The sequence below is a fragment of the Delphinapterus leucas genome, chromosome 15 (genome assembly GCF_059928025.1).
Source record: "Delphinapterus leucas isolate spDelLeu-1000000601 "Yukka" chromosome 15, BTC_Dleu_Yukka2, whole genome shotgun sequence".
NCBI classification, from domain to species: Eukaryota; Metazoa; Chordata; class Mammalia; order Artiodactyla; family Monodontidae; genus Delphinapterus; species Delphinapterus leucas.
In genome coordinates this window covers 66,446,528-66,473,224 of record NC_143143.1, presented here as the reverse complement: position 1 = coordinate 66,473,224, position 26,697 = coordinate 66,446,528, and the positions used below count along the sequence as shown (strand labels likewise).

At 43.4% G+C, this 26,697-nt stretch overlaps 1 protein-coding gene across 1 annotated transcript in view; it reads right to left on the bottom strand.

Annotated features, from left to right (window-relative positions):
* RPN2 (ribophorin II) overlaps positions 1 to 16,386 on the bottom strand; it is a gene marked incomplete at its 5' end in the record, with an annotated part of 54,475 nt that extends 38,089 nt beyond the window's left edge. Inside the window, 4 exons of the mRNA XM_089895432.1 lie at positions 677 to 852; positions 1,420 to 1,515; positions 11,903 to 12,096; positions 15,939 to 16,386. Coding sequence (XP_089751558.1) covers positions 677 to 852; positions 1,420 to 1,515; positions 11,903 to 12,096; positions 15,939 to 16,386 — 914 coding nt within the window. The remainder of the gene's footprint in view (positions 1 to 676; positions 853 to 1,419; positions 1,516 to 11,902; positions 12,097 to 15,938) is intronic.
* Positions 16,387 to 26,697: the final 10,311 nt, after the last annotated feature.

Sequence of the window (26,697 nt, the reverse complement as noted above, 5' to 3'; positions counted from 1 at the left end):
AGGTGCTCCAGTCTGTCTCAGGGTTGCAATTAAATGGGGGACACATAGAAAACGAAAAATACATATACTGTGTTAAATGAGGAGTTTCAGTGTCAAAGGGAAAAAAAAACTACGTATACTACTAACTTTAGTAAACATCCTTGAGTCAGTTGCAACATTTAAACGTATAGTTCCTTCCTATAAGGTGCTTCTCCTTCGCCTGAGCCTTTTGCAGAGGAGCAGGGTCTGATCCCTAGAATACTCCCCCCTCTGAGGCCCTACTTCCCCCACCTCTCCAAGGGACCCCGTGAGCCCTCCTCCAGGGCGGAGCCTCCAATGCCAACATCTCACCATGGCATGGCCAAGCTGCAGTAAGAGATGCACATGGCTCTCTGGCCCCACTCTCCCTCGGTCACCCCTACCCTTGCTTCAGCCCCTAACCTCAAAGGCAGTCGTGTCTCTGTGGCAGTGTGTTTATGCTCGGACTCAGTATTTGCCTCTGCTGGAGCAGCTTGAGGGAGACCGTGTCTTGGTGAGCTGCACGAGGACACGGACCTTACCTGCCTTAGCACAATATGACATCTGCAGTGCCAGCAGAGCACCTGGCACATAGCAGGTGCCCAGACAATACCTGTGGAACCAGTGGATGAAGCCTCTCAGGATAGTAGCCTGAGAAGCGCTCAAGATGTTGACTTACGCGAGCACGGTCTCCTCCTTGCTGAGGCGAGAGGTAAGGGCACCGAGCACTTCTTGGGAAGCCAGAGGAAGGCCAAAGCCACTTAGGGCTGCAACTGCGTGGTAGATCTGGGCCACGGAGGAGTCTTCACTGACAGCTGCCAGAAGCAGATCTTTGGTCTCATTTGAAACAGAGATCTAAGAAAGGATGGGTAGACACAGAGTTTAGAACAGGTGCTGCCAGCCTGTGGTAGGCACGCCAAAGATGGCAGGCAGAGCAACTGCCGAGGTCACACCACCCGCCTGGGCTGTGATCACCCCTCTTCGACATCTCAGATGCCAGAATTAAGTATCTGTAAAACCTCAGCATAACACTTTTGAAAAGATTCTGGCAAGCCACTTGTCTACTGATATGGCTCTTCTCCTGTGTTCAAAAAAATGGATTTCTAGAAATCCGGCGTGGGGGTATTCTTCTTTTGCTTTAAACATTTTTAAATGTTAAAGGGAAACTGAAAGAAAAAAAATAAGACTTCCCAGAAGAGAGGCAACTATAGGAAAAAGTTATTTAAAATTCATGAAAAATGAAAACCTGGGAAAAATAAAAAGTCTATTTCTTTAAGAAAAAAAAAAATCACAAGAATGGAATTCCCACCCACACTTAATGGGGTCTCACTGCTAAAAAAAAAATATTCTGACATGACTTTCCCTTTTTAAAAATATACTTTACAGTTTAAAGTAAATGTAAATGTAAGAAGCTGGACTCACCTCACACCCTGAGAGGGCCTGGCTGGACTGGGCAGCATAGAAAAGGGAATCCACGTTGCTTGGATCAAGGTTTGATTTAATGAAGGTGCATGCTTGCTAAATGGGGGGAAAGTCAATGATAAGTGGTGAGATACACAGTGATTAGGAAAACTGTATGTGTTTTTTGGATGACAAATATAATTCTCAGCAATCCATGATGGCTTAAAGTATGCGAGCTACACGCGATTTCATTTTTCAAGCAGATATTTTCCACAGAACACTGTATTATCCCCAAATGCTAACTGCATAGAAAGAGCAAACCTGAAGGCACTCTCGTCCTTCTGAACCTAGAAAGGAACCACTTCCACTGATCACCTGCTCTGGCCATAACCTGTGTGGGGTGTTTATGATGCTCTTCCTTTTAATGAACATAAGGACCCTGTGGTAGATACTATCATCCCCATTTAACAGAATAAGAAACTGATGCTTGGAGTTGGTAAGTAATGTAATGAAGGTGACAAAGCTAATAAATGGCAGTGTCTCCACTTCGATGTCTCCAAAGCTAAGTCAGGTTCAACACATCTAGCATAAGCTAGAAACCTTCTATTTCTTCATCTGGACGTTCTGGCTCATGTACGGGCATCACCATGCACCTACTAGCTAAATCAGAAACCTAGGACTCATTCTCGACTTTTCCCTCACCCTCCAAGCCTATCGAGTCTCTCAAATCCGATCCCCACTCTCTGGCTTCCCTTCTTGCCTTATGTCACGCCCCTGCCATTTCTCATGGAGACTGTTACACTCATCTCCTAACTGGTCTCAAGTCATGCAATCCATTCCGCATACTGCTTCAAGAGTGATCTTGACAAGGTGCAAAAGTGTAATAGGGAAGAACCTTTTGTATCCTATTACAAGTTAATCACTAAAGGGATGCTGACTATAAGCTTAAATTATACATGATGATGCAACTCTGGGAATGACCTCCCAGGTTATGAGCATTAAGCTAAAATATCTTTGTTTAGCTCACAGGAAACATCCCGACCAGGCCCACCCGTGAATGACTGCAGGGAGGAAGAAATTAACACAACCCCTCTGGAGGCTGATGGGAATCGGGAAGTGTTTGACTTTATTCCCACCCCTTTTACTATAAAAGGAGCCTGAATTCTAACTCAGGCAAGATGGATCTTTGGGGCATGAGCCCATCTTCTCGGTCTGCTGGCTTTCTGAACAAAGTCTTTATTCCTTGCCCCAATACCTCATCTCTCGATTATTGGCCTGTCATGCAGCCAGCAGCACAAGCTTTGTCTTGGTGACAAGTGTATCCACCTTACTCTGCTATTAAAACCCTTGGGTGGTTCCTTATCCTTCTCAGAACAAGACTCAAAGTTTCTGATCTGGCATAAAATGCCCTCATGACTGGGACTTTCCTGGTGGCACAGTGGTTGAGAATCCGCCTGCCAATGCAGGGGACACGGGTTCGAGCCCTGGTTCGGGAAGATCCCACGTGACGCAGAGCAACTAAGCCCAGGCGCCACAACTACTGAGCCTGCACACCACAACTGCTGAAGCCCACGTGCCTAGAGCCCATGCTCTGCAACAAGAGAAGCCACTGCAATGAGAAGCCCGTGCACCACAATGAAGAACAGCCCCTGCTCGCCGCAACTAGAGAAAAGCCCGCATGCAGCAGCGAAGACCCAACACAGCCAAAAATAAATAAATAAATAAATATATATATATATTTTAAAAAATGCCCTCATGACTGACCCTCACTCTCTGTGCCAGCTTCCTCACCACAGCCCCACCTCCAACTCCAAAATCTTGCCCTCCACCCCACTGCAGCTTCCCAGACATAACATGCTCTCACCATTTATGATCCTGACCCTGCTACCCCCCACCCCGTGCCAGGAGCACCTTTCCCTTGTTCTTCTTGCCTGCCAAACCAGGCCCCATCTTCATCTCTGCTCAGATGTCACCTTTTCCAGAGAACCTTCCCTGACATTCATCCAGGACAGGCCAGGTGCCTTCCCTCCCGAGCACTCCCCCAAAGCACTTACCACAGTGTACTAACTACCTCCCCCCGCCCAGGGACTAGTTACTTGAGAGCAGAGACTTTGAAAAATTCCCACCACAGTGCCTGGCACAGAGCAGGCACATAAGAAAACCCACGCTATTCCTACTATATTAAGAAATAACATTTAATAGCTAGTTATAGCACTAAATACTTTGGTTGAGGTAATATAAAATTCAGCTACTCAAAATTAAATGGTAATAAAAACAGTTAAAAGTGGATGCTTCCCAGGAGTAGGACAAGGTGGGCCACAGGATGGATGGTTGCTTTTCACTAATAGCTGTTCTGTATTATCTGGTATTTTACTGTATGCATGCGCTACTTCAACCAAAAAACTTTTGTTTTAAATTTTATGAATAACACTTAAATAAGAGTCTCAAACAAATGAGTTTCAACCAGAAGTCTGAAAGAATCCAAAAAGAAAAAGAAAAGAAACAAAATACTTCATACTGCACAAATTCGGGATCTGAAGAAAACAACCTATTCAAGGAATCCTTTCAGCAGAATGTGGGCAAGCTTAAGACGTGTGCTTTGTCGCCATCTGGTGCTTTAGCAATAGAACAACACCCAAGGCCCCAAACAATGATTATGGTCATTGTTACCAATTTTTGAGCACTTAAAATGTGTCAAGCACTGTTGACAAGTGCTGTATACGCATTTCTCATTTAATAAGGGGATCTATGCATTACGTCCTCCTATTACCTTAAGTTTACAGACAAGAAAACTGGGGCATTAGAGAGGAAACTGACTTGTCCAAGGTCACTCAGCTCTTAATGGAGGAGCTGGAATTCAGACCCAGGCAGCCTGGCTCCAGAGTCTTAGCTATACAACCTGTCTCTCTCTCTCTCAAGGGACTATTAAAAACGACCTGTTCCTGAATAAAACCAGCATCATGCCTACTCATTTGCACAGACAGATCTAGGTAAACAGTACCAAGGGTCTGTGGCTTCAAAGCTCAAAATGTTGACAGCTTAGTTTTAATAGTGGCAAAAATGAGGGACCTCACAAAACATACTCTGGACCCTCAGGAAGCCCACCCAGATCTGAGGCTTCAGCTGGCCGCTTGCAGGGGATCTGTAACTCCAACTCCTGCTGCCCTAGTTCCACACTCACCCTCACAAGTGAAGGCTGAAAATGGCCTCCTAAACGTCCATCCCCTATCTGTTCCCCTCCAACTTTCTGTGCCCAGCTACCTAAATATCCTCCTGAGTGAAGGACATGAGTGCTTTTCTCAGTCCATTCTTCCCTACAACTCCCCAGCCTGAATCAGCAACCAAGAAGACAGTAAATCTCTCTCTCATCTGCCCTTTCCTCTCCAGTAGCAGCCCCCAACTCCCGTCTCCTCTCAGCCTAGGCTTTGTAATCTTGCCAGACTCTGTGTCAGGCTACTGCGGCACACGCTGGCAACAGCCTCCATCCACACCACATCTTGGTAGCTGGGCCGGCTTTTTCCACATGCTCTCTGACCAACCCTCTGCTCCAGCCAACTCACGGCCCCCTCAACACAACAAGCACTTCTAAGCCTCTAGGCTTAGTACGGGCTGTTCTCTCCATCAGGAAGCCCATCCCTCTCGTCAGTTCAGCTTCTCCCTCTCGACTGGTAACTCCTAATGTATCAACAAAACTTAAGACTGATTTGAAAGTAAAACTTACCTTGATCCTTCTCTCCCCTCCAGCTGCTACCTTCTCTCTCTTCCCACCAATGACCTCCAAATTATGGAAGCCAAAGGACATTTTCCAATGCTCATGCCCTTAACACTAGATAGAACCTTCCTTGTTCTAAAACATTCCCTTCCCTTCGCTTCCGGGATTCCCCTGCCCTCCTCTGGCTCTCTTCCTCCTTCTCAGCTGCTCCTCAAGTTTCATTCTCTTCTGCCTGACCATTTAACACTGGAGTTTTTCAACTCCTAGGCCCACTTCTCATCCATCCCCTCTCTTCCTAGGCGATCTCAATCATGCCCATGGCTTCATCCAGAACCACTATGCAGATAATTCTCAGATTTGTACCCCCAGCCCAGACTTCTCTCAAAGGCCACTTACATGATTCAAAGGCATTTTAAGCTCAACATCTTTAAGACCGAATTTATGATCTTTCCTGCACAAACCTAATTCTCTTCCTGTATTCCTATCCTAAGGAATCCCAACCATCCATCCATGTGGCAAAAGTCAGAAGTCTAGGTGTTATCTTTTGTACCCCACCAGCATTCAGTCTTGTGTCATATTCCCCTGCGAACGTCTGTCCTCCACAAGGCAGGAGAGAAACCTTTCCAAAATGAAAACTAGATCCTGATACTTGCTGCTTAAAATCAACTTCTCTTTAGAGAAAAAGCAAAATCTTCCCTCTGACTACCAAGGCACAGAGGCTTAGCCCCAGCCTTCCTCTCTAGCTTTCTCGCATTCTCTGTTCTTACACAGCCTCCTCGCAGTCTCTCAAATGTAATCTGCTCCCTAACTGCACAGGTCCTTTGCATGTGCTACTTCCTCTGGCTAAAGTCTCTTCCCTCCCCATCTCCTGGTTAAATCCTACTTTCCTTTTAGAATTCAGACCCATCATACCTTCCTTCATTTAATAAACAGCTATTGAGTACTACCACCTGCCAGGTGCTCTCTAGATACTGGAAATACACAACAAATAAAATCAAAAAAGTTCCTGCCCTCAAGGAGTTGTAATTTAGGGGTATATAGAGTGAGATTTAAGTTCAGAGATTTCTTTAGAAGTGCCTTCCCTGACCAGGTCAAAGTCCCCTATTTCACACCTATAACACCATACATCTCACCTTCATAAAAATTACCATTGTTATAAATATTCATGTATATATTTATTACACAACTAATGCTTGCCTCCACTATTAGAGCATACATTCCAAAAGGCAGACGCTCTCTTTGTTGTTCAATACTGAATCCCCGGTGTCCAGCATCATGCTCAGCACACAGCAGAAACTCACTAGACATCTGATGAATGACCAAAGGAATCGTGTAGCAGCCAGCACAGATGGTAATTCCCCCTGTACAAGGTTGGAACTAAGAGTAAGTGTTCTCAGAAGACCGGGTGAGTGAGCAGCTCCCCCTTCTGGACTCCCCTGGCACTTTCCACGCACTACATGTTACATGTGTCTCTGTACTCACACCTGCTCTCTCTGTTACGGTTCCTGTCTCTCACTAGTTAATGAGCTCCTCTGCACTTAGCATAATACCTTGCACATAGCAGATGCTCCATAAAATGATTACTGCCTGAAGGAGTGCCTGCTTCTCTGCTATTCCCAGTAACTGGCTGAGTGCCTGGCCCTCAACAAGCATTCAGTACTTGTTGAATGGATACAGATATACTTACCTTGCACTCACCATGTGCCAGATACTGAGCTAAGCACTTTACACTTATTATCACATTTAATTCTCACAACAACTCTATAAGGTAGATATTCTTATCCCCTTTCACAGATCAGGAAAGTGCCTGATTGACTGACAACCTGTGAACACTGTCTGATGTGTCCTGATTTCAGTCATTAGAATCTAATCTACCAGCACAATTTTTGCATAGTATGTCTCCCATTTACTTAATATTTTCATTAAAACGAATACAAAATAACCCTCAATGTTCCTAAGTCTTATAAAAAGCTAAGCAATAATATCTATAGGGACTTCCCTGGTGGCACAGTGGTTAAGGATCCGCCTGTGGGGATTCTTTTTTGTTTGTTTTTGGTTTTTTTTTGTTCTTTTTTGCAGTACGCGGGCCTCTCACCACCGCTGTGGCCTCTCCCGTTGCGGAGCAACAGGCTCCGGACGCGTAGGCTCAGCGGCCATGGCCCACGGCGCAGCCGCTCCGCGGCATGTGGGATCCTCCCGGGACGGGGCACGAACCCGCATCCCCTGCATTGGCAGGAGGACTCTCAACCACTGTGCCACCAGGGAAGCCCGGCCTGTGGGGATTCTTAACCCCCCAAGGTAACATAGGTTTGATCCCTGGTCTGGGAAGATCCCACATGCCACGGAGCAACTAAGCCCGTGCACCACACCTACTGAGCCTGCACTCTAGAGCCCGAGAGCCACAACTGCTGGGCCTATGTGCCACAGCTGCTGAAGCCGCGTGCCTGGAGCCCATGCTCCACAACAGCGGAGGCCGCCGCAATGAGAGGCCAGCACACCGCAACGAAGAGTGGCCCCCGCTCACAGCAGCTAGAGAGGGCCCGCGTGCAGCAGCAAAGACCCAACACAGCCAAATAATAAATAAATAAAATAAATTTATTTTTTAAAAAAATCTATAAAATCGCCGTTCTCATGTGCTTATGTTTTTAAAATATACATACACAGTACTTGATACCAAAATGAAAGATGTTCAGTCTTCATAACACCTAAAATCAACTCTCATTCCACACTCCACTGTTCCCAGAGCTGCGCTCTACTCTCATATTCTTATTAAACCCCATTCCTCTCAGTTCTGCTGCTGAATCTCTTTCGACAAAATAACCAAAATCTCCCCTAATGATCTATCTGTGAGAACAACCAACTCAGTGCATCTAGCAGAACTGAGGGGGTTCTCTCTACTCAGCTGAAAGCAACAATAGCTGAGCAGAACACATCCCACTACATGGAAGTGACAGTAACAGAGACTCTCTCTCAATGGATTTCTTTAGTGTACACCTCTAGTAAGGAAATTCACCAACTCCAAAATATCCATACAACTCCCTTCCTTCCACTGCTTACAATGTACACATCACACCATCACCACAGCACATTTCATAAGTGATTAAAATGAAGTATGTGATTAACCCATTTATTTTCCAATTAAGAGGCACATTTAGAGAGCTTTCATTTCTATTAAGCTAAAGTTTACAATTCAACAAATATTTGTGGAACACCCTCTTCATTAGGCATTAAGCAATGGGGATGACAGCAGGAGAAAAAATAAAATGTCAATCAACATACATTCACCGCTACTACCATGTAATAGTACTACTAAGAGCTAATACTGATGACACCCATTACTACATGCCATCACCATGCCACCAGCCTACATCCATCACTTGTGAGCTGAGTACTGTAACTATCTCCATCTTGCAGATGAGAAAACGAAGGTTCTGAAAGGTTCGGTAAGCTGCACAGGTGACTCAGTGGTGTGGTTGTGACGTCAAGATCTTGAAGCCAACCAATGTGACTTTAGAGTCTGTATTATGAATAAAAAGCCCACAGCTAATCACGCAATTACCCCCAAATCACACTGCACTGCAGCTGTCTGGATGGCTTCAGCCTGTGTCTTCAGCCCTGACCAACGTGCCCTCAAACCCATTACATCAGCAGAGAACACCTAGAGAGGCATGAGTTCAACCTAAATCCACGTGCAGCTCTAAATCATGAGACAGATAAAAATGCATCATTTGAGGCTTCCCTGGTGGCACAGTGATTAAGAATCAGCCTGCCAATGCAGGGGACACAGGTTCAAGCCCTGGTCCGGGAAGATCCCACACACTGCGAAGCAACTAAGCCCATGCGCCACAACTACTGAGCCTGTGCTCTACAGCCAGCGAGCCACAACTACTGAGCCCGAGTACCACAACTACTGAAGCCCGTGCGCCTAGAGCCCATGCTCTGCAACAAGAGAAGCCACTGCAATGAGAAGCCCATGCACCGCAACAGAGAGTAGCCCCCGCTCGCCGCAACTAGAGAAAGCCCGCATGCAGCAACGAAGACCCAGTGCAGCCAAAAATTAATTAATTAATTGATTAATTAATTTTAAAAAGTATCATTTCAGTTAGAGTGAGAGCGCCTCACTCCTCACTCCTCCAGGAGGCCCCTAGACGGAATCCTATGGTCCCACAGAATTTTCAAACAGACCAGCAGAAAACTCTCATCCTGCATTCAGATCCGCCAAAATTTAACATTAGCCTAATATTCCAAATTTATCTCCTACACCTTACGATACAAAACCTCTACTGGTCAAGACTGCTCCACCCTATGTCTCCCAATTGTCTGTTCTCTCTCTTTCTCAAGCCCTTTACAGACACTGCGGGCCTTCCATACAGTATCTGCACCAGCATTGTCTGAACTCACCTGAATAAATTATAAATAGAAGCAAAACTTTTAAAATTATAATATAATAATTATTAAATAATTATAATATAATTATATAATTATGATAATAGCTACCATTCAAAGGGCCTTTCGTGGGCCAGTCACTAGGCATAATATGATTTCACTTTATCTTTACAATGATCCCATGAGGAAGGCATCACAACTCCCATTTTACAGAGAGATGGAGCCAGAATTAAAAACTTGGGCTAGTGACTCTGCTGCCTGTACTCTTTTCTCTTGAACAAAACTAATTTTATTAGGAGGTATATTGACCTGGAGGGTTTAAAACAACATGAGGGAAGTCTGTTTCATTAACAGTCACACACAGGAAGGAAATATTGGGCAGCAACAAGAGATAGCTGTCAGGAAGAAATCTGAATAAGCACAGCTCTCACATAGCAGGGATTAGCAAACTTTCTGTAAAGGGCCAGAGAGTAAATATTAGGCTTTGGGGGCCAGATAAGTCTCTTCAGTAATTACTGAACGCTACTGTTGAAGTGCAAAAGCAGCCATAGCAATATGTGAGTGATGGGCATGGCTGTGTTCCAGTAAACTTTTATTTACAACAACAGGCTTCAAGCTGGATTTGACCGTGGGGGCCATTATGCAGATGATGGCTGGCAGACACTGGACAATTTTCTTAACCTTTCTGAGCTTGCACTTCCTCCTCTATTACAGGATAATATTTCTGACCATATAGAATGAAGACAACTCAAGATAACATATCCAGGGTACCTGGCACATGAGACATTCAATAAATAATAACAGGGGCTTCCCTGGTGGCACAGTGGTTGAGAGTCCACCTGCCGATGCAGGGTACACGGGTTCATGCCCCGGTCTGGGAGGATCCCACATGCCGCGGAGCGGCTAGGCCTGTGGGCCATGACTGCTGGGCCTACGCGTCTGGAGCCTGTGCTCCGCAACGGGAGGGGCCGCGGCAGTGAGAGGCCCACGTACTGCAATAAAATAAAATAAATAAATAAATAAATAATAACAATTACTGATTCTAGTCTCGGCCAGAAAATATTTAAGCCAAGGACATCAGAAACTCTCAAAGACTACTGGATTACATAGAAACAAACAAAACACACACAGAGAGACATTCTGGCCCACTGGCAAAAACGGGACATTTTGAGCATCAAAAACAATAACAATTGCAATGGATTGCAAGACATCAACAGGGACTACCAGTTCTGACCAGGACAGAAATAAACGTACTGAATTTATCAGCCTGTCATAAATAACTGTAAAACTGAACAAAACAGATGAAGCTGAGATGCTGGACAACAGACAGGACAAGGCCATGACCCTTGAAAGAATGTAAGCAGTATGACAATAGTACAAATGATGGGAGTTTAAAGAGAAATATATTGTTATAAGGTTCCTTCCTTATTCGTGATGTGGCAAAATAATAATTCAAAGTATACTGTGATAAGTTAAGATGCATATTACAATCTCTAGAGCAACCTCTAAAAAAATAAGCTAAAAAGCCAATATAAGAGATAAACTGGAATATTTTAAAAAAAAAAGATTCAGTCTAAGACAGGAAAGGAGGAGGGAAAAAATGGATAAATAGAAAACAAGATGGTAAACTTAAACCCAACAGTATAGTTACAAAACAATATAAATGAACTAAATCTCCAATTAAAAGACAGAGATTGCCAGAATGGATAAAAAACAAGTCCCTACTATATACTGTGTACAGGAGATAGATTAGTGTGACAACACCTGAATCCACTGATTCAACTTTATCATAACTAAAAATGAAACAATCAGATATTATGCATCCACTGATAGGAAGCACACAGCACTGCCTATGAACTATTTCTGCCAAGAAAACTGACCCTGATTATAATTAAGCCTCAAGAGCTAACTATCAGTTTATAGGAATTAAAGAGATAAGGAAATATGTTCAAAAACAGCATGAGGGGCTTCCCTGGTGGCGCAGTGGTTGAGAGTCTGCCTGCCAATGCAGGGGACGCGGGTTCGAGCCCTGGTCTGGGAGGATCCCACATGCTGCGGAGCGACTGGGCCCGTGAGCCACAATTACTGAGCCTGCTCGTCTGGAGCCTGTGCTCCACAGCAGGAGAGGCCACAACAGTGAGAGGCCCGCGTACCGCAAAAAAAAAAAAAAAAGTTTCTAAAGAATCTATGACTTGCTCTCCTTTATATTCTACTAAAACACCTGGCATGGTCCTAACATATATTAGGCATTCAAAAAACAAAAAAAAAAGGATCTGTCAGACTGATATAAATATTTATTATATTGGGTCTGCCTTGGTTATCCTCAAATGAGCAAGGGTTAGTTTTGAAGTACACAAAAGGAACCCAGTGAAGGCATGAGGCCACCAAGACAAAAGTGGTCTTTACCTTTACATCTGGCACCTGGGCACCAAGGCTGCTGAGTCCCACGATGGAGTAGAAAGCAGATTCCAAACTTGTGAAAGGGCGATCCAGCGAGGCTTTCAGTCTCTCCACATCATGCCTAGTGAGGTAGTGAGTGGGCGTCAGAGCATGGACGCTGGCTATGATTGTCAGGGCCAACAGGAAGACAGTGCTTGAACCTTGGGGGGAAACGACTATTAAATAAATACACTCCACACTATTCCAAAGTTCTACACAAAGTTCCAATGATGAGGCACACCAAGGTCTGGGAACCAAATTATGTGAGGAAGGGTGAGGGAACTGGGAGGTTCAACCTGGAGACACGCCTTGGGGAAGTGGTGGGCATGGTCTTCAACTCTCGAACGACAGTCCTCCCAGCAGCCTCTGTGCCTCTAAAGCAAGGAACTCATCATGCCATTCCCATCTCAAGTACATTTGTAACTCGTATGCCTCGTAGGACAAACCCGACCCTGAATCCTCCCCAGTGGCCTTGCCCGTCCCAACCAGATCTCCTCCCCCACTCTTTCATCTGTTGCTCTCTGCCCTCCTCTCTGCTCCTCTAAGTAGTCGTGTTCTTTCCCACCCAGCTCTTTTGCATGCCTTCTCCTGCTTAATTTCGACTTTCAGATTTCGAGTATCTCTTCCTTAAGAAGCCTCCCAACAGCCCTCCTTTGGATGAGGTCCCAGTACTATAAAGTAGCAAACAACGAGGTTTCTGGGGCCAGGTTTAAATCCTAGCTCTGTCACTTCTTAGCAAGGTGGCCATGGCAGTTACAATGTGACCAGCTGTGTCTCAGTTTTCTCAAGTGTAAAGTGGGATAATAACAGTATCTACCTCAGGGTTGTTAGGATTACATGCGTTAATACAGAAAATGTTAGTGACTGGCACATATATAGGTAAGTGCTATATAAATGTTAGCTACTCCTTCTATTACATTATTGTTGTTGTTGTTCCTATATCTGCTCACAGCAACCTGCACTTCTATGCAGAATTTTTCACAACTAAAATTAGTAGTGTAATGTCTTATTCCTCTGCTAGACTGTAAGCTTCATGAGGACAGAGACCGTTGCTTTTATTCATCCCAGTAATTCCAGATCTTGCACATTGCTTGGCACATAGCAGTACTGAATTAATATTTGCTGAATAAATGGAAAGAAAAATCAATCCTCATCTATTATGCCCCAGGGGACAGAGAGAAATCACAGAAGTGGAACATTTCTACTTTTCATTTGGAAAAAAACACATTCAAATGGGCAACTTCATGAACAGTCTGCCTTCCAAGTAACAGTAATCACAAGGTTAACATTAATGATTACTGCTCCTTTGCCTATGGCGTCAAATTTAGTTTGAAATAGAAATACCTTAAATACCTTAAAAAAGGTATTTTACAAATAAGAAAACTGAGGACCAGAACAGCTTGGAGATAGCCAATCTTGGACTCAAACCCAGGTCTATCTATGGAGTTCGCACTCCACTATTTTTTAGAGAATGTTGTAGAAGGGATGCCTACACTAGGGGCATGAATGTTACTGTTATTTAAGTCCTCGTGTGTGTTAAATAACCTAAAGAATGCAAAAGCTCTTGAAAAAAACTAGAAAGAGATCTATAATGTGGATCATCATTCATCAAATATTTATTAAGTACCTACTATGTACCAAGCACTATTTTTGGTATTAAAAATACAACAGGAAACAGAACAAAAACCCCTAATCTCATGGAGCTTACATTCTAGTTGGAAAAGAAAGACATTACACAAAATAATTATGAAACATTATTTATCATCTTAGAAGGTGAAAAGTGCTATGAAGAAAAATAAAGCACAGAAGGAATATCAGGAAGAGCTGTAATTTTAAATATGGTAGCCTGTGAAGCCCTAAGAAATAAAGATATTGTGTGTAAACCTGAAGGAAAAGGAGCAAGTCATAAAGAAATTTGGAGGGAAACTATCCCAAGAAAAGCAAGGGCAAATACCCTGAATCAGGAGTGCAGATGGTGTTTTTCGCATTAGCAAAGAGAACAATATGGCTGGAGAGGATTAAGCAAGGGTTGAGAAGTAGGGACAAGGTAACAGACGTAGCAGAGGCCAAATCAAGAGGGCATTATAGGGACTTTGGCTTTTATAAAGTGAGATGGGAGCCACGGGAAAATCTTGAGCAGAGGAGTGACTTGACTTACATTTTAACAGGAACTTTGTGTTGAGAATAAACAATACTGTGTTGAGATTATAGAGAAGTAAGGATAGAAGACTACTGCCATAACCCAGGAAAAAAGATGCTGGTGGTCTAACCCAGGGTGACAGCAATGGAGGTACTGAGAAGTGGTTGAAGTCTGGCTAGAATTCAAAGTTAAAGCCAGAATTGATAATGGATTGAAAGATGTAAAAGAGGAATCAAGATACTTATGCTGGGCTTCCCTGGTGGCGCAGTGGTTGAGAGTCTGCCTGCCGATGCAAGGGACGTGGTTCGTGCCCTGGTCCGGGAAGATCCCACATGCCACGGAGCGGCTAGGCCCGTGAGCCATGGCCACTGGGCCTGCGCGTCCAGAGCCTGTGCTCCGCAACAGGAGAAGCCACAACAGTGAGAGGCCCGTATGCACGCACTCAATACCTTAAGATCTAGTGAGTAACTATGACTAGCTTTTGCCAGGTCAACTGTAAGTTCCCCTAACACAGCATCTGTGCCAGAATCCTGATATTCCCACCTCATATTAATCATAACAACTGCGGGGTCTAAAATTTGAGCACTTAACATGTGTACGGTATGCCCACACTATGCTAAATAGTTTGCATCCATTTAGTCATTAAATCCTCACAACATCCAAGTGAGTGCGGTTTACAGACCATGAAATTGAGTCTCATAAATAGTTACCTGCCCTAAGACACGTAACTAGGTGAGAACCAAACTGCAGGAGCTCTATTATCCTCAACCTCTCAAATAATGGAGCAGTGAGTTCACTGACTTACTCACTTTTACCTGGGGCAAGTTACTTCCCTTCTCTGATATTCCATCTGTCAAACGGAAATAATAACAGTACACATTTCCCAAGTTGTTGTGAGACTACATGAGGTTCCATCCTGCACAGTGCCCACTCAATACCTAGCAATATAGTTAAGCTTACTGAGTGCTTACTTAGTGCCGCACTGTTCCACGCTACGCAAGGAGATTATCTGATTTAACACTCACTGTAATTCATGAGGTAGATAACTTTACTAACCTATTTTACAGATAAGAAACTGAGGGGCAGAGAAATTAAGTAACTTGCACAGGGTCACATTAACGAATACGTGGCAGACTCCAAGTCTGTACCGGAGACTCTAACTTCAGGACTCATGCTCTAAGCTCCCAAAGAGAGGTGACTGACTGTCTTACCCCTTTCATTAAAAAGGAAACCATGGTCCAAAAACAGGACGAGGGACTTCCCTGGTGGCGCAGTGGTTAAGACTCTGTACTCCCAAAGCAGGGGGCCCGGGTTCGCTCCCTGGTCAGAGAACTAGATCCCACATGCATGCCGCAACTAAGAGTTCGCATGCCAAAACTGAGGACCCTGCCTGCCGCAACCAAGACCTTGTGCAACCAAATAAATAAGTAAATAAATATTTTTAAAAAAAACAGGACGATTTGGCCAAAAGCTCACTCTTACGCCTCCTGGCCCGGAAGCCCGCGCAAGTCAAATGAATGAGTTAAGTCGGCCCGAGCGTTATCCGCGGCCGCGGTCCCTGGCTGGGCCTCGGGGGGACCCGCAGCTCCGCGCCGCACCCGTACCCAACCCCTCCTCCGCGACAGTCCCACCCGCTGGCCAACCCTTCGTCAGACCCTCGACCCCAAAAGCCCGAGCCCGAGCCCATGCCCATGCCCCTGCCCCGCAGGGGAAGGGGATCCCGCCTAGCCAGCTCCTGCGTGGCGAGCACTAGTCTCCCGCGGGCGAGGGCCCACTCGCCAAGGCGTGCGGGCCGCGGGACCCCGTTGTCGAGCCATGCACAACGCCTCACCCGGCGGCGCCATTCCTCCTAGCAGGTCCTACCAAGGCCCGAGACACAGGCGGACTTCCGCTCGGGAAAGTGGCTCCAAGACTGCGCCGGAGGGGACGCCAGGGATTCGCGGCAGACCCCGCGTGCTAGGATGGGCTCTAGGCACAGGTCAGTCCCCGCCGTCCCGCTGGGCCGGGTCACTCCCAGCAGCTGCGGCCGTAATTCCAGTCCTCGCGCGCAGAGTGCGCTGCAGTCTTCGAGTACAGGCCCGCTTCTCCCCCGCACCCTGTCCCACTTGGAACCGACCGCCTCGCAACCGTCCCATTCCGGGCGCTGCCGGCACGCGGTTGGACGAGGCCTGGGGGGGGGGTGGGCCTTATATGCGTCCTCCTGTGATTGGCCTACTGCGCTGTCACTCAGTCGTCTCTCTGCAGCCCGGCCGATTTTAAAGGAATAGGAAGGGTCCGGTGGGGAAGGGCCAGCAACGTTCGAGGGGTTTCGGGTTTTGTTAGAAAATTAAAAATTATGGCAACTTTCTCCAAAGATTGTTTCGGTTCTTAATAACTGACCTACGAGTGACTTTTTTTAAACTGATTTGCACAGCATTTGTGTGAGGAGAATATTAGCCCTAACAGGCTCAAAAAAGGAAGTGACTTATCTAAGAACTCAATAATAGCTAACCCTGATTATTGGGAGTTTACGGGATAGCCCGACAGTGTACTGAGCACTCCATGTACACTATTTCATTTACTCCTCATCACCATTCTGTGAAATATGCACTAGTTGTATTCCCATTTTATAGAGAAGGAAACTAAAATATTTGAACCCGTACAGTCTGACTCCATAATCTGTGCTTTTAACTATTATGAACATATAAAGTATTCACTATGCGATAACTCTTACTATAATTAGTGTCCCGGAAATTATTATCCTAAATAAGGGAGAGTCAGTTCTTTCTATGTCTGGTACTGTGCTGTCGGGTATGGTATACTAGCCATTAAATATGTGGATATTTTAATTTGAATTTAAATTAATTAAAATTAAAAATTCAGTTTGTCAGTTGTACTTACCACATCTCAAGCACTCAGTAGCCACATGTGGCTGGTGGAGATCATGTTGGACCGTGAAGAATTATAGAACATTTCCATTACCACAGAAAATTCTATTGGACAGCACTGATCTAGAATATATAAAGAACTCTTCCAACTCAGTAATAAGACAACCAATGGTGTGCTGAAGCCTCATACTGGCTTGGAGAATCAACTGTTAAATTTATCAGGAATTTTGATAAACAACAAGGTCCTATTGTATAGCACAAGGAACAGTATTCAATATCCTGTAATAAAACAAAATGGAAGGGAATATGAAAAAGAGTATATATGTATAACTGAATCAGTTTGCTGTACACCAGAAACTAACACAACATTGTAAATTAACTATACTTCAATAAACATATATATAAATAAAAGGAATTTTGCAAATTGGTTGTTAAATACAGCTATTTAGAAACATTATACGCACTTACAATGAAATAAAGTATATTGAAAACCGAAGTCATCATTTCCTAATTATTTTGCTGTATTTTACCATCATCTGTGTTTTTGTGGTAGCTTATATCTATAATATCTGAATAGTGAAAATCTTATATCATGGTGTGCTACTACAAATCTCTTCCCAGTAACATTAATAGCTGAATTTTGGCTACAATAAGAATATTTACCCCATACAGTCAGCACATGCTACAGACCAGAGCTTGACTTATTGCTTTTTTACTGTGTAAACTTAATGTTGGAGAAAATGTTAATAGAGATTAAACTTAAAAGTATATTGCATCAATCAGTTTCACATTGTCAATAGCACAAAAACTTGAGGAAATATTCTTCTCCTGTTTGAAAACTATTATCCCATTCAGAAAAGAAGTCACTTCTGAAGTTTCAGTTACATCTTACTCGTTAATATAAATGAAAATATCAAACTTCAGAACTACACTGAGAGAGTCTTTTTTAAACATTTACCAACATACTTTTGCAAGCAATCCAATAAAAAACATGGGGGCTTCCCTGGTGGCGCAGTGGTTGAGAGTCCGCCTGCCGATGCAGGGGACACAGGTTCGTGCCCCGGTCCGGGAAGATCCCACATGCCGTGGAGCAGCTAGGCCCGTGAGCCATGGCCGCTGAGCCTGTGCGTCCGGAGCCTGTGCTCCGGAACGGGAGAGGCCACAACAGTGAGAGGACCGTGTACCGCAAAAAAAAAAAAAAAAAAATGGTCAAAAGATTTGAGTAGACACTTCATCAAAGATATACAAATAGCAAATAAGCACGTGAAAAGATGACCAACAGCACTGCATATTAAACCACGGTGAAATATTGCTACACATCCACTGGAACGGTTGATAATAAAACGACCAACAATACCAAATATTGGCAATTATGTGGAGCAACTGAAACTCTCATATACTGCTGATAGAAATGTAAAGCGTGGGCTTCCCTGGTGGCACAGTGGTTAAGAATCTGCCTGCCAATGTAGGGGACACGGGTTTGAGGCCTGGTCCGGGAAGATCCCACATGCTATGGAGCAACTAAGCCCGTGCACCACAACTACTGAGTCTGTGCTCTAGAGCCTGAGAGCCATAACTACTGAAGCCCACACGCCTAGAGCCCGTGCTCTGCAACAAGAGAAGCCACCGCAGTGAGAAGCCCGTGCACCGCAATGAAGAGTAGCCCCCACTCGCGGCAACTAGAGAAAGCCCACATGCAGCAATGAAGACCCAACGCAGCCAAAAATAAACAAATGAAATAAATAAATTTTTTAAAAATGAAATGTAAAATGCAACAGGCATTTTGGAAAACAGATTGGCAACTCGCTTTTTCATTCACTAATATAGGCTAGACATTCAGCAAATATAGATCTATCCAGTCATTCACTGAATCAATATTTATTGAGCATTGCCATGTGCCAGGCACTATTCTAGTCTCTTAGAATACATTCATGAACAAAACAGCCAAACATACAAACAAGAAAATGAAATAAATTTTTACAGTAAACAAACACAAATGAACTTGGTGATTGTCGGTAATGGTTAAATACTATGAAAAAAATAAATGTGGGGCTGGGGTGGGAAGAAGCTTACTTAATCTAAATTGGTGATCAATAAATGCCTCTCCGGGGCTTCCCTGGTGGGGCAGTGGTTGAGAGTCTGCCTGCCAATGCAGGGGACGTAGGTTCGTGCCCCGGTCCAGGAAGATCCCACATGCTGCAGAGCAGCTAGGCCCGTGAGCCATGGCCGCTGAGCCTGTGTGTCTGGAGCCTGTGCTCCGCAATGGGAGAGGCCACAAGAGTGAGAGGCCCATGTACCGCAAAAAAAAAAAATAATAAAAATAAATGCCTCTCTGAGAAGGAGACATTTAAGCTTGCACTTGAGTGATGAGACAGAAGCAGTCCTGAAAAACTAATTTTTCTAATCCCCTCTTCATCCGTAGGACCTGTAGTTGGGAAGAAGTAGTGGTCCCTTGTGCTTCTGACAATGATTCAGGAAGTGTGGATTTGCAGCTGAGCAACTTAGAGGATATTAAAAAAGGCCCAAGTAGCCTTGAACTTACAGGTGGAAAGGGGAAATATTAGAAAGGGGGAGGGGGCAGGGCAAAGGGAATCTTTTCAAGTCTAGCTCTTGACTATACTTTTTTTTTTTTGATTTTTTCTTTTTGACTATACTTTGACAATGAATTTGGTCCCTGACTTTAAGACCTTGGAATATGATTGGCAAAATGAGATAAGATGCATTATTCTAGACATATAGTAATCTAAACTTGGTGCTAAGACAGGTGATACTGAAGACTTGGACAGAGTCTAAGTGCTAGGAGGATTCTGAGAAGGGAAGGGTAGGTGTGGATGGAAGCTGGATGAGACTACAGAATAACTTTCATTTTTTCTACAAACATTTACTGAGAACCAGTTGCTGGGCATACGACAGTGAACAAGACCGACATGGTCTCCGCCCTCATAGAATTGACATTATAGTGCTGAAAAGGACCAAAAAAAGTAAACAGGCAATAAATAAAGTAATTACAAGTTTACAGTAAATACTATGAAAAAATTGAACAAGGGGTGAGACAAAAAATAAGGGCGATGGGAACCTACTTTAAACCATGGTTGTCAGAGAACACCTGTCTGAGATGGTGCCGTTTAAAGCTAAAGGAGGCCTCAAGGCCATGAAAGACCAACCCAGGTGAGAAGTAGAGGGAAGAGCATTTCAGGTGGGTAGAACAGCATGTACATGAGACAGCAAAGACTACAGTGTGTCTAAGGACCTACATTCATTCACTTGTACATTCATTCAACAAATATTTATTGAAGCCCTACTGTGATCTTAACACTGATCTAGCTGCAGAATAGACACAGTGTACTTACAAACAAATGATTGGAACTCAATATAATGTGCATGATTAAGGGTTGGGGAGGGAGTAGGGAGCAGACAGAGAAAGGCTTATTAGCAGCTAGAAGGATACTTAGCTAATATGGGCAAAGAGGGGATTCAGGAAAGGCATCCTGGAGCTGAGCTCTGATGGATAAGTAGGGGTTAGCTAGGCAAAGAGAGGTAAGGGAAGGTGGGGGACAGGAAGAAGAAACATGCAGGCAGAAGGAAAGCCTGTGCAAAGATCAGAGGTGAACGAGAACATGGCTTCTAGTGGACGAGAGGCATGTGGCAGAGAGTAGGAGGAATTTGCAGAAGAGGCTATTCAGGAAACCAAGAAGAGTACAAAAGTAGAGTGGTAGAAACCCTCAGATGATAGGTGTGTTAGGGAGAAACTAGGAAGACTGTTGGCACAATAGGAATAAGGAATTTGGTATTAGAAAATGGAGGAGGCAAGGATGTAAAGCTACATGAAGAGCCACCATAATCACTGTCACTCAGTGAACAAAAGAATAATATCTGCCAACACTTCGCTGGAGCCGGCTCTGTATCAGCCAAATGAAGAAAGTTTTGTTATCATCCCCATTTTGGAAATGTAGAAATAGGCCCAGAGAAAGTAAGGTCGCACAAGGTCAGAATGCTAGAAAGAGGCAGAACACGGATCCGAGCCGAGGCAGACTCTGGAGCCTTTGCCCAAAGTATATTCCAGGTTGGGAAGGAGGTACCTCAAACACTTACTCTGCAGCCTGCTCCGGTGGGAAGAGATCAGCACCAAGGGCTGCTATAGTTTAAGCTCTAGTCACCACAGGGTCAAAGACTTGAATTTGAATAATAATATCTACAATTTAAGTGCTTAATATGGACCACAGATTGGGATAAGTCTTTTCCCACTTATCTCACTTAATCCTTCCAATAACCCTGTTTTATTGGTATGTATTATCTCACTTAATTATCTCACTTAATCCTTCCAATAACCCTGTTTTATTAGTGAGGAATCTAAGGTTTCAAGAGGCAAACTAATTTAATAAATGTCACATAACTAGCAAGTGGTAGAGCCAAGATTCAAACTAGTCTCAAACTGAGAGAAGTCCATGCTCTTAACCAGCCTGCTACTGCTCAGTCTTTTTTTTTTTTTTGCGGTATGCAGGCCTCTCACTGTTGTGGCCTCTCCAGTTGCGGAGCACAGGCTCTGGACGCGCAGGCTCAGCAGCCATGGCTCACGGGCCCAGCCGCTCCGCGACATGTGGGATCTTCCCGGACCGGGGCACGAACCCGTGTCCCCTGCATCGGCAGGCAGACTCTCAACCACTGCGCCACCAGGGAAGCCCTACTGCTCAGTCTTAAAGGTTTTTGTAGATTAGGAGGCCCTCAGAGTACATTGAATTTGTAATTGAGAAAACTGAGACTCAAGAGGGGAAGGGACTTGTCCAAGGTTGCAGAGGAAATAGTAAAGGTGAGAACAGGACCTGTCTATTCTGATGTACAGTGGCTCTCCCCACTAAACCGTACGACTTCACACAGTACAGAGGCGTCATCCAATGTCTTTCTTCCGGTGTTACAGACTCGGATATCCCTGGACTCCCTTGGGAATCCCTCACAGACACCTTCAGACACCTGACCCACCAGGGCCCCCTCGGTGAGGTCATTGTTGAGAGGCTGATTCAATCCATCCTGGAGTTTTTTAATGGTGAACTAAAGGTATGCACAGCAATTCTCTGAGTCATCCAAATTATTCTGCCGTTCCAACACATATTTTAAACATTATATAAATAATTTATAGTGTAGAAGTTATTTATAAAAAAATTTGTAAAATTTATTTATATTTATACTGTCAACTGAAAAAGAAATGCACAGCCTACAAGTTAAGAGTTACGTTTTTTCGGAGGCCTTACTGAGGACTAGAGCCTGGGATGACAGTGTCTCTGACAGCTCTGAGGGACTCTTCCAAAGAAGTAAGGGAGGAGCCAGGATAAGAAGGAGTTTTTGCTGGAAAAAACAAACAAACATGTAGTGAAACATCAAAAGATGACTGCTAATCTCAAAAACAGACATCTCAAGTTTATGATTTTAGTGCTTTTCTACATAGGGGAAGATGTGGGACAGCTGGTGGCTTCAGCATCCTTTGTTTACTGAAATGGCAGGTGACATTCTTTGTCCACAGTACTTTTATATTTATTTTTATATTTATAATAAATATATTTACATATTCTTATAAATTATATTTATGTTTATAAAAATTATAAATTTCCTATAAAAACAAAGAAAATTGTAATAAAAGTTACAGGTTAATCTTCCCTAATCCCCCTCTCCTAAGATAACTCCTGTTAACATTTTGGTATATATATTTTCAGACTTTCTTCTGTGCATACAAATGCATGTAATTATAGAAAAACACACGTCAGAGATGGTGGGAGAAAAAAATTTTTCTAGGTCAGTAACTATAGATCTGTATTATCTTACTTAATACAGTATTCCTTGTTTAGGTAAAACACTCGTTCATTCTATGGGAGCACATAACAGAAGAATTTATCTTGACCTGGGGATAAGGGAATGCATTTCTGAGGAAGTAACCCTTGAGGAGCTCAAATCTAAGGAATGAATAGGAGAAACTAGGGGAAGTTAGAATTGGAGGGAGTGTTCCAGAAATAGGAAATGAAACGTTTAACAACCTTGTGGCAGAAAGGAGCAGAGCATGTCTGATGAGCTCAGAGAAGCCTGGTACATCTTAATCACAGTGTCAACGGTGTCTGTCATTTGTCAACAGATACTTAGGTTGTTTCCATATTTACTGTGAATAATGCTGCAGTGAACATGGGAGTGCAGATACCTCTTTATCCAGATTTCATTTCCCTTGAGTGTATATACACAGATGTTTTTGGTTTGTGAAAATTCAACAAGCTTTACATTCTCTCTATGTGTAATGCCAATAAAATTTTTTTAAAAAGACTTAAAGCCAGAATGTTGGTCTTCATTTTTGACTTGGATTACTCTTTATACTTCATGTCAGCAGGGCTTTATAAAGGATTTCTTTGTAATTAATAAAGGGGATGGATTGCTGCAGTGAATTTAAAAAAAAAGTCCATCCTGTGCCTTGACCTAAATCCACAGCCAGTCAAGGAAATAGATGAGTAAGAAGGTAATTTTATCAGAGTATCACAAATACCATGTTAGCAATATGCACATGTGGTTTATGGATACACTTAGAAGGATACCTGACCCAGCTTCAGGAGAAAATGCATGATCCAAGTCTTGAAGCACATATAGATTTCAGTCAGTAAACAAAAAGTGTAGAGAATTCAGAAGGTGAAAAGGCCCAGAAGCAAGAAAGGGCAGCATGAAACTTAACTAGGCTAAAGCTCAGAATGCTACCAGGCAAGGCAAAAGATGAATTTGAAGAGGTTAGCTGCCATCACATTGAGAAGGGCCTTGACCTCCATGAGTGCTGTTGAAAAGAGTTTCAGTAGGGAGTAAAATGATCAAATTTTCATTTTATAACGATGAAACTGGTGATAGCTGGATGAATAGATTGGAAGGGGGCAGAACTGGAGCAGTGTAACCCAATGTTTGCTTGCTATACTAATCCAGGTGAGAGTCAGGCCATTGAAGTCAGCTTCTTGCTATATTTGCTGCTTACTGTCCAGAGAGCTTATCAGTTTATACCATCTACATGCAGGGGAGAAAAGACTGGAAGAAATTTTCTCAAGATATGTAGAATTATTGGTGTCTTTTATTTTCTTCTTTATACTTTATTTTTTCAAAGTTTCTACAACAGATACTGTGTTTATAATCAGAAAAAGACAATAATACAAAAGATTTTATTGTTCAAATCAGGACTTGCATTTTAATAGGAAACAAAGACTCAAAATAATGATTTTAATGACATCAGGAGAGCTGGAAGTAATAGCATCAGAGGTCACCTTTAGGACCTTAATTAGACAGCAGTACACAGGGTGAGTAGGTGGGGAAGCAAAGACTAAAGATGGGGAGAGCCATCATGGAGCGCTTGGTAAAATCTAGCTGAGAGGGAAAATGAGGTCCCACACCCAGGCAGAACCAGTGGACAAGGAATTTTATCCTCTGTAACTTATTCGTTCCTTATAATAAAAAACTAATCTTGGATTGAATGAGATGTCAGTTGTTTAAAACATTCCAAGAAACTTTTCAAAAGCGTTTACAATTATGAAATGAGATTATAATGCATAATTGTGTTTTTATCATTTTTCTACAAACTCAGAGTGAACCTGAGAAGCCAACATTCCTAAGATCTTTGTCTTCTCTCAGCCGAACTCTACCTTATGATGAAACCACAGAGTCATTCATTCCCAGCCACATAGTAGACACTGTGCATATGCTCAATGTAAGTATTGTGACCTTATCACAAATTATCGGGACCATGCAAATTCAGTGACTTGGCTAACAAATTTCAGTGGCTTTACCTATATTATCAATTCCCTCGACCTCTTCTCATATCAGTATCTTTGCATAGAGGAGAAATACTCAGGGTACTCCACAAATATGGTCACACTTGAAAACCAATTGAAAGAGGAACAGAAAGGCGAGCAACAGCATTTAAATTTCTCAGTAAGGGGCTTCCCTGGTGGCGCAGTGGTTGAGAGTCCGCCTGCCGATGCAGAGGACGCAGGTTCGTGCCCCGGTCCGGGAAGATCCCACATGCCGCGGAGCGGCTGGGCCCGTGAGCCATGGCCGCTGAGCCTGTGGGTCCAGAGCCTGTACTCCGCAACGGGAGAGGCCACAACAGTGAGAGGCCCGCGTACCACAAAAAAAAAAAAAAAAAAAAAAAAAAAAAGATGGTATGGTACTGGCACAAAAAGAGACATACAGATGAATGGAACAGGGTAGAAAGTCCAGAGATAAACCCATGCACATATGGTCACCTTACCTTTGACAAAGGAGGCAAGAATATACAATGGAGAAAAGACAGCCTCTTCAATAAGTGGTGCTGAGAAAACTGGACAGCTACATGTAAACGAATGGTATTAGAACACTTCCTAACACCATACACAAAAATAAACTCAAAATGTATTAAAGACCTAAATGTAAGGCCAGGCACTATAAAACTCTTAGAGGGAAACATAGGCAGAACACTCTATGACATACATCACAGCAAGATCCTTTTTGACCCACCTCCTAGAGAAATAGAAATAAAAACAAAAATAAACAAATGGGACCAAATGAAACTTAAGAGCTTTTGCACAGCAAAGGAAACCATAAACAAGACAAAAAGACAACCCTCAGAATGGGAGAAAATATTTGCAAATGAAGCAATGGACAAAGGATTAATCTCCAAAATATACAAGCAGCTCATGCAGCTCAATATCAAAAAAACAAACAACACAATCCAAAAATGGGCAGAAGACCTTAACAGACATTTCTCCAAAGAAGTTATACAGATTGCCAACAAACACATGAAAGGATGCTCAACATCACTAATCATTAGAGAAATGCAAATCAAAACCACAATGAGGTATCACCTCACACTAGTCAGAATGGCCATCATCAAAAAATCTACAAACAACAAATGCTGGAGAGGGTGTGGAGAAAAGGGAACCCTCTTGCACTGTTGGTGGGAATGTAAATTGATACAGCCACTATGGAGAACAGTATGGAGGCTTCTTAAAAAACTAACAATAGAACTACTGTATGACCCAGCAATCCCACTACTGGGCATATACCCTGAGAAAACCATAATTCAAAAAGAGTCATGTACCACAATGTTCATTGCAGCTCTATTTACAGTAGCCAGGACATGGAAGCAACCTAAGTGTCCATCGACAGATGAATGCATAAAGAAGATGTGGCACATATATACAATGGAATATTACTCAGCCATAAGAAGAAACGAAATTGCGTTATTTGTAGTGAGGTGGATGGACCTAGAGTCTGTCATACAGAGTGAAGTAAGTCAGAAAGAGAAAAACAAATACCGTATGCTAACACACACACACACACACGGAATCTAAAAAAAGAAAAATGGTTCTGATGAACGTAGGGGCAGCACAGGAATAAAGACACAGACATAGAGAATGGACTTGAGGACATGGGGAGGTGGAAGGGTAAGCTGGGACGAAGTGAGGGAGTGGCAATGACTTATATACACTACCAAATGTAAAATAGCTAGCTAGTGGGAAGCAGCTGCATAGCACAGGGAGATCAGCTCAGTGCTTTGTGTCCACCTAGAGGGGTGGGATAGGGAGGTGGGAGGGAGGCCCCAGAGGGAGGGGATTTGGGGATATATGTATACATATAGCTGATTTATTTTGTTACACAGCAGAAGCTAACAAAACATTGTAAAGCAATTATGCTGCAATGAAGATGTAAAAAAACAAAACAAAACAATGATATAGTTTAGTTACAATCCAAAAGAGGAAAAAAAAAAAGAG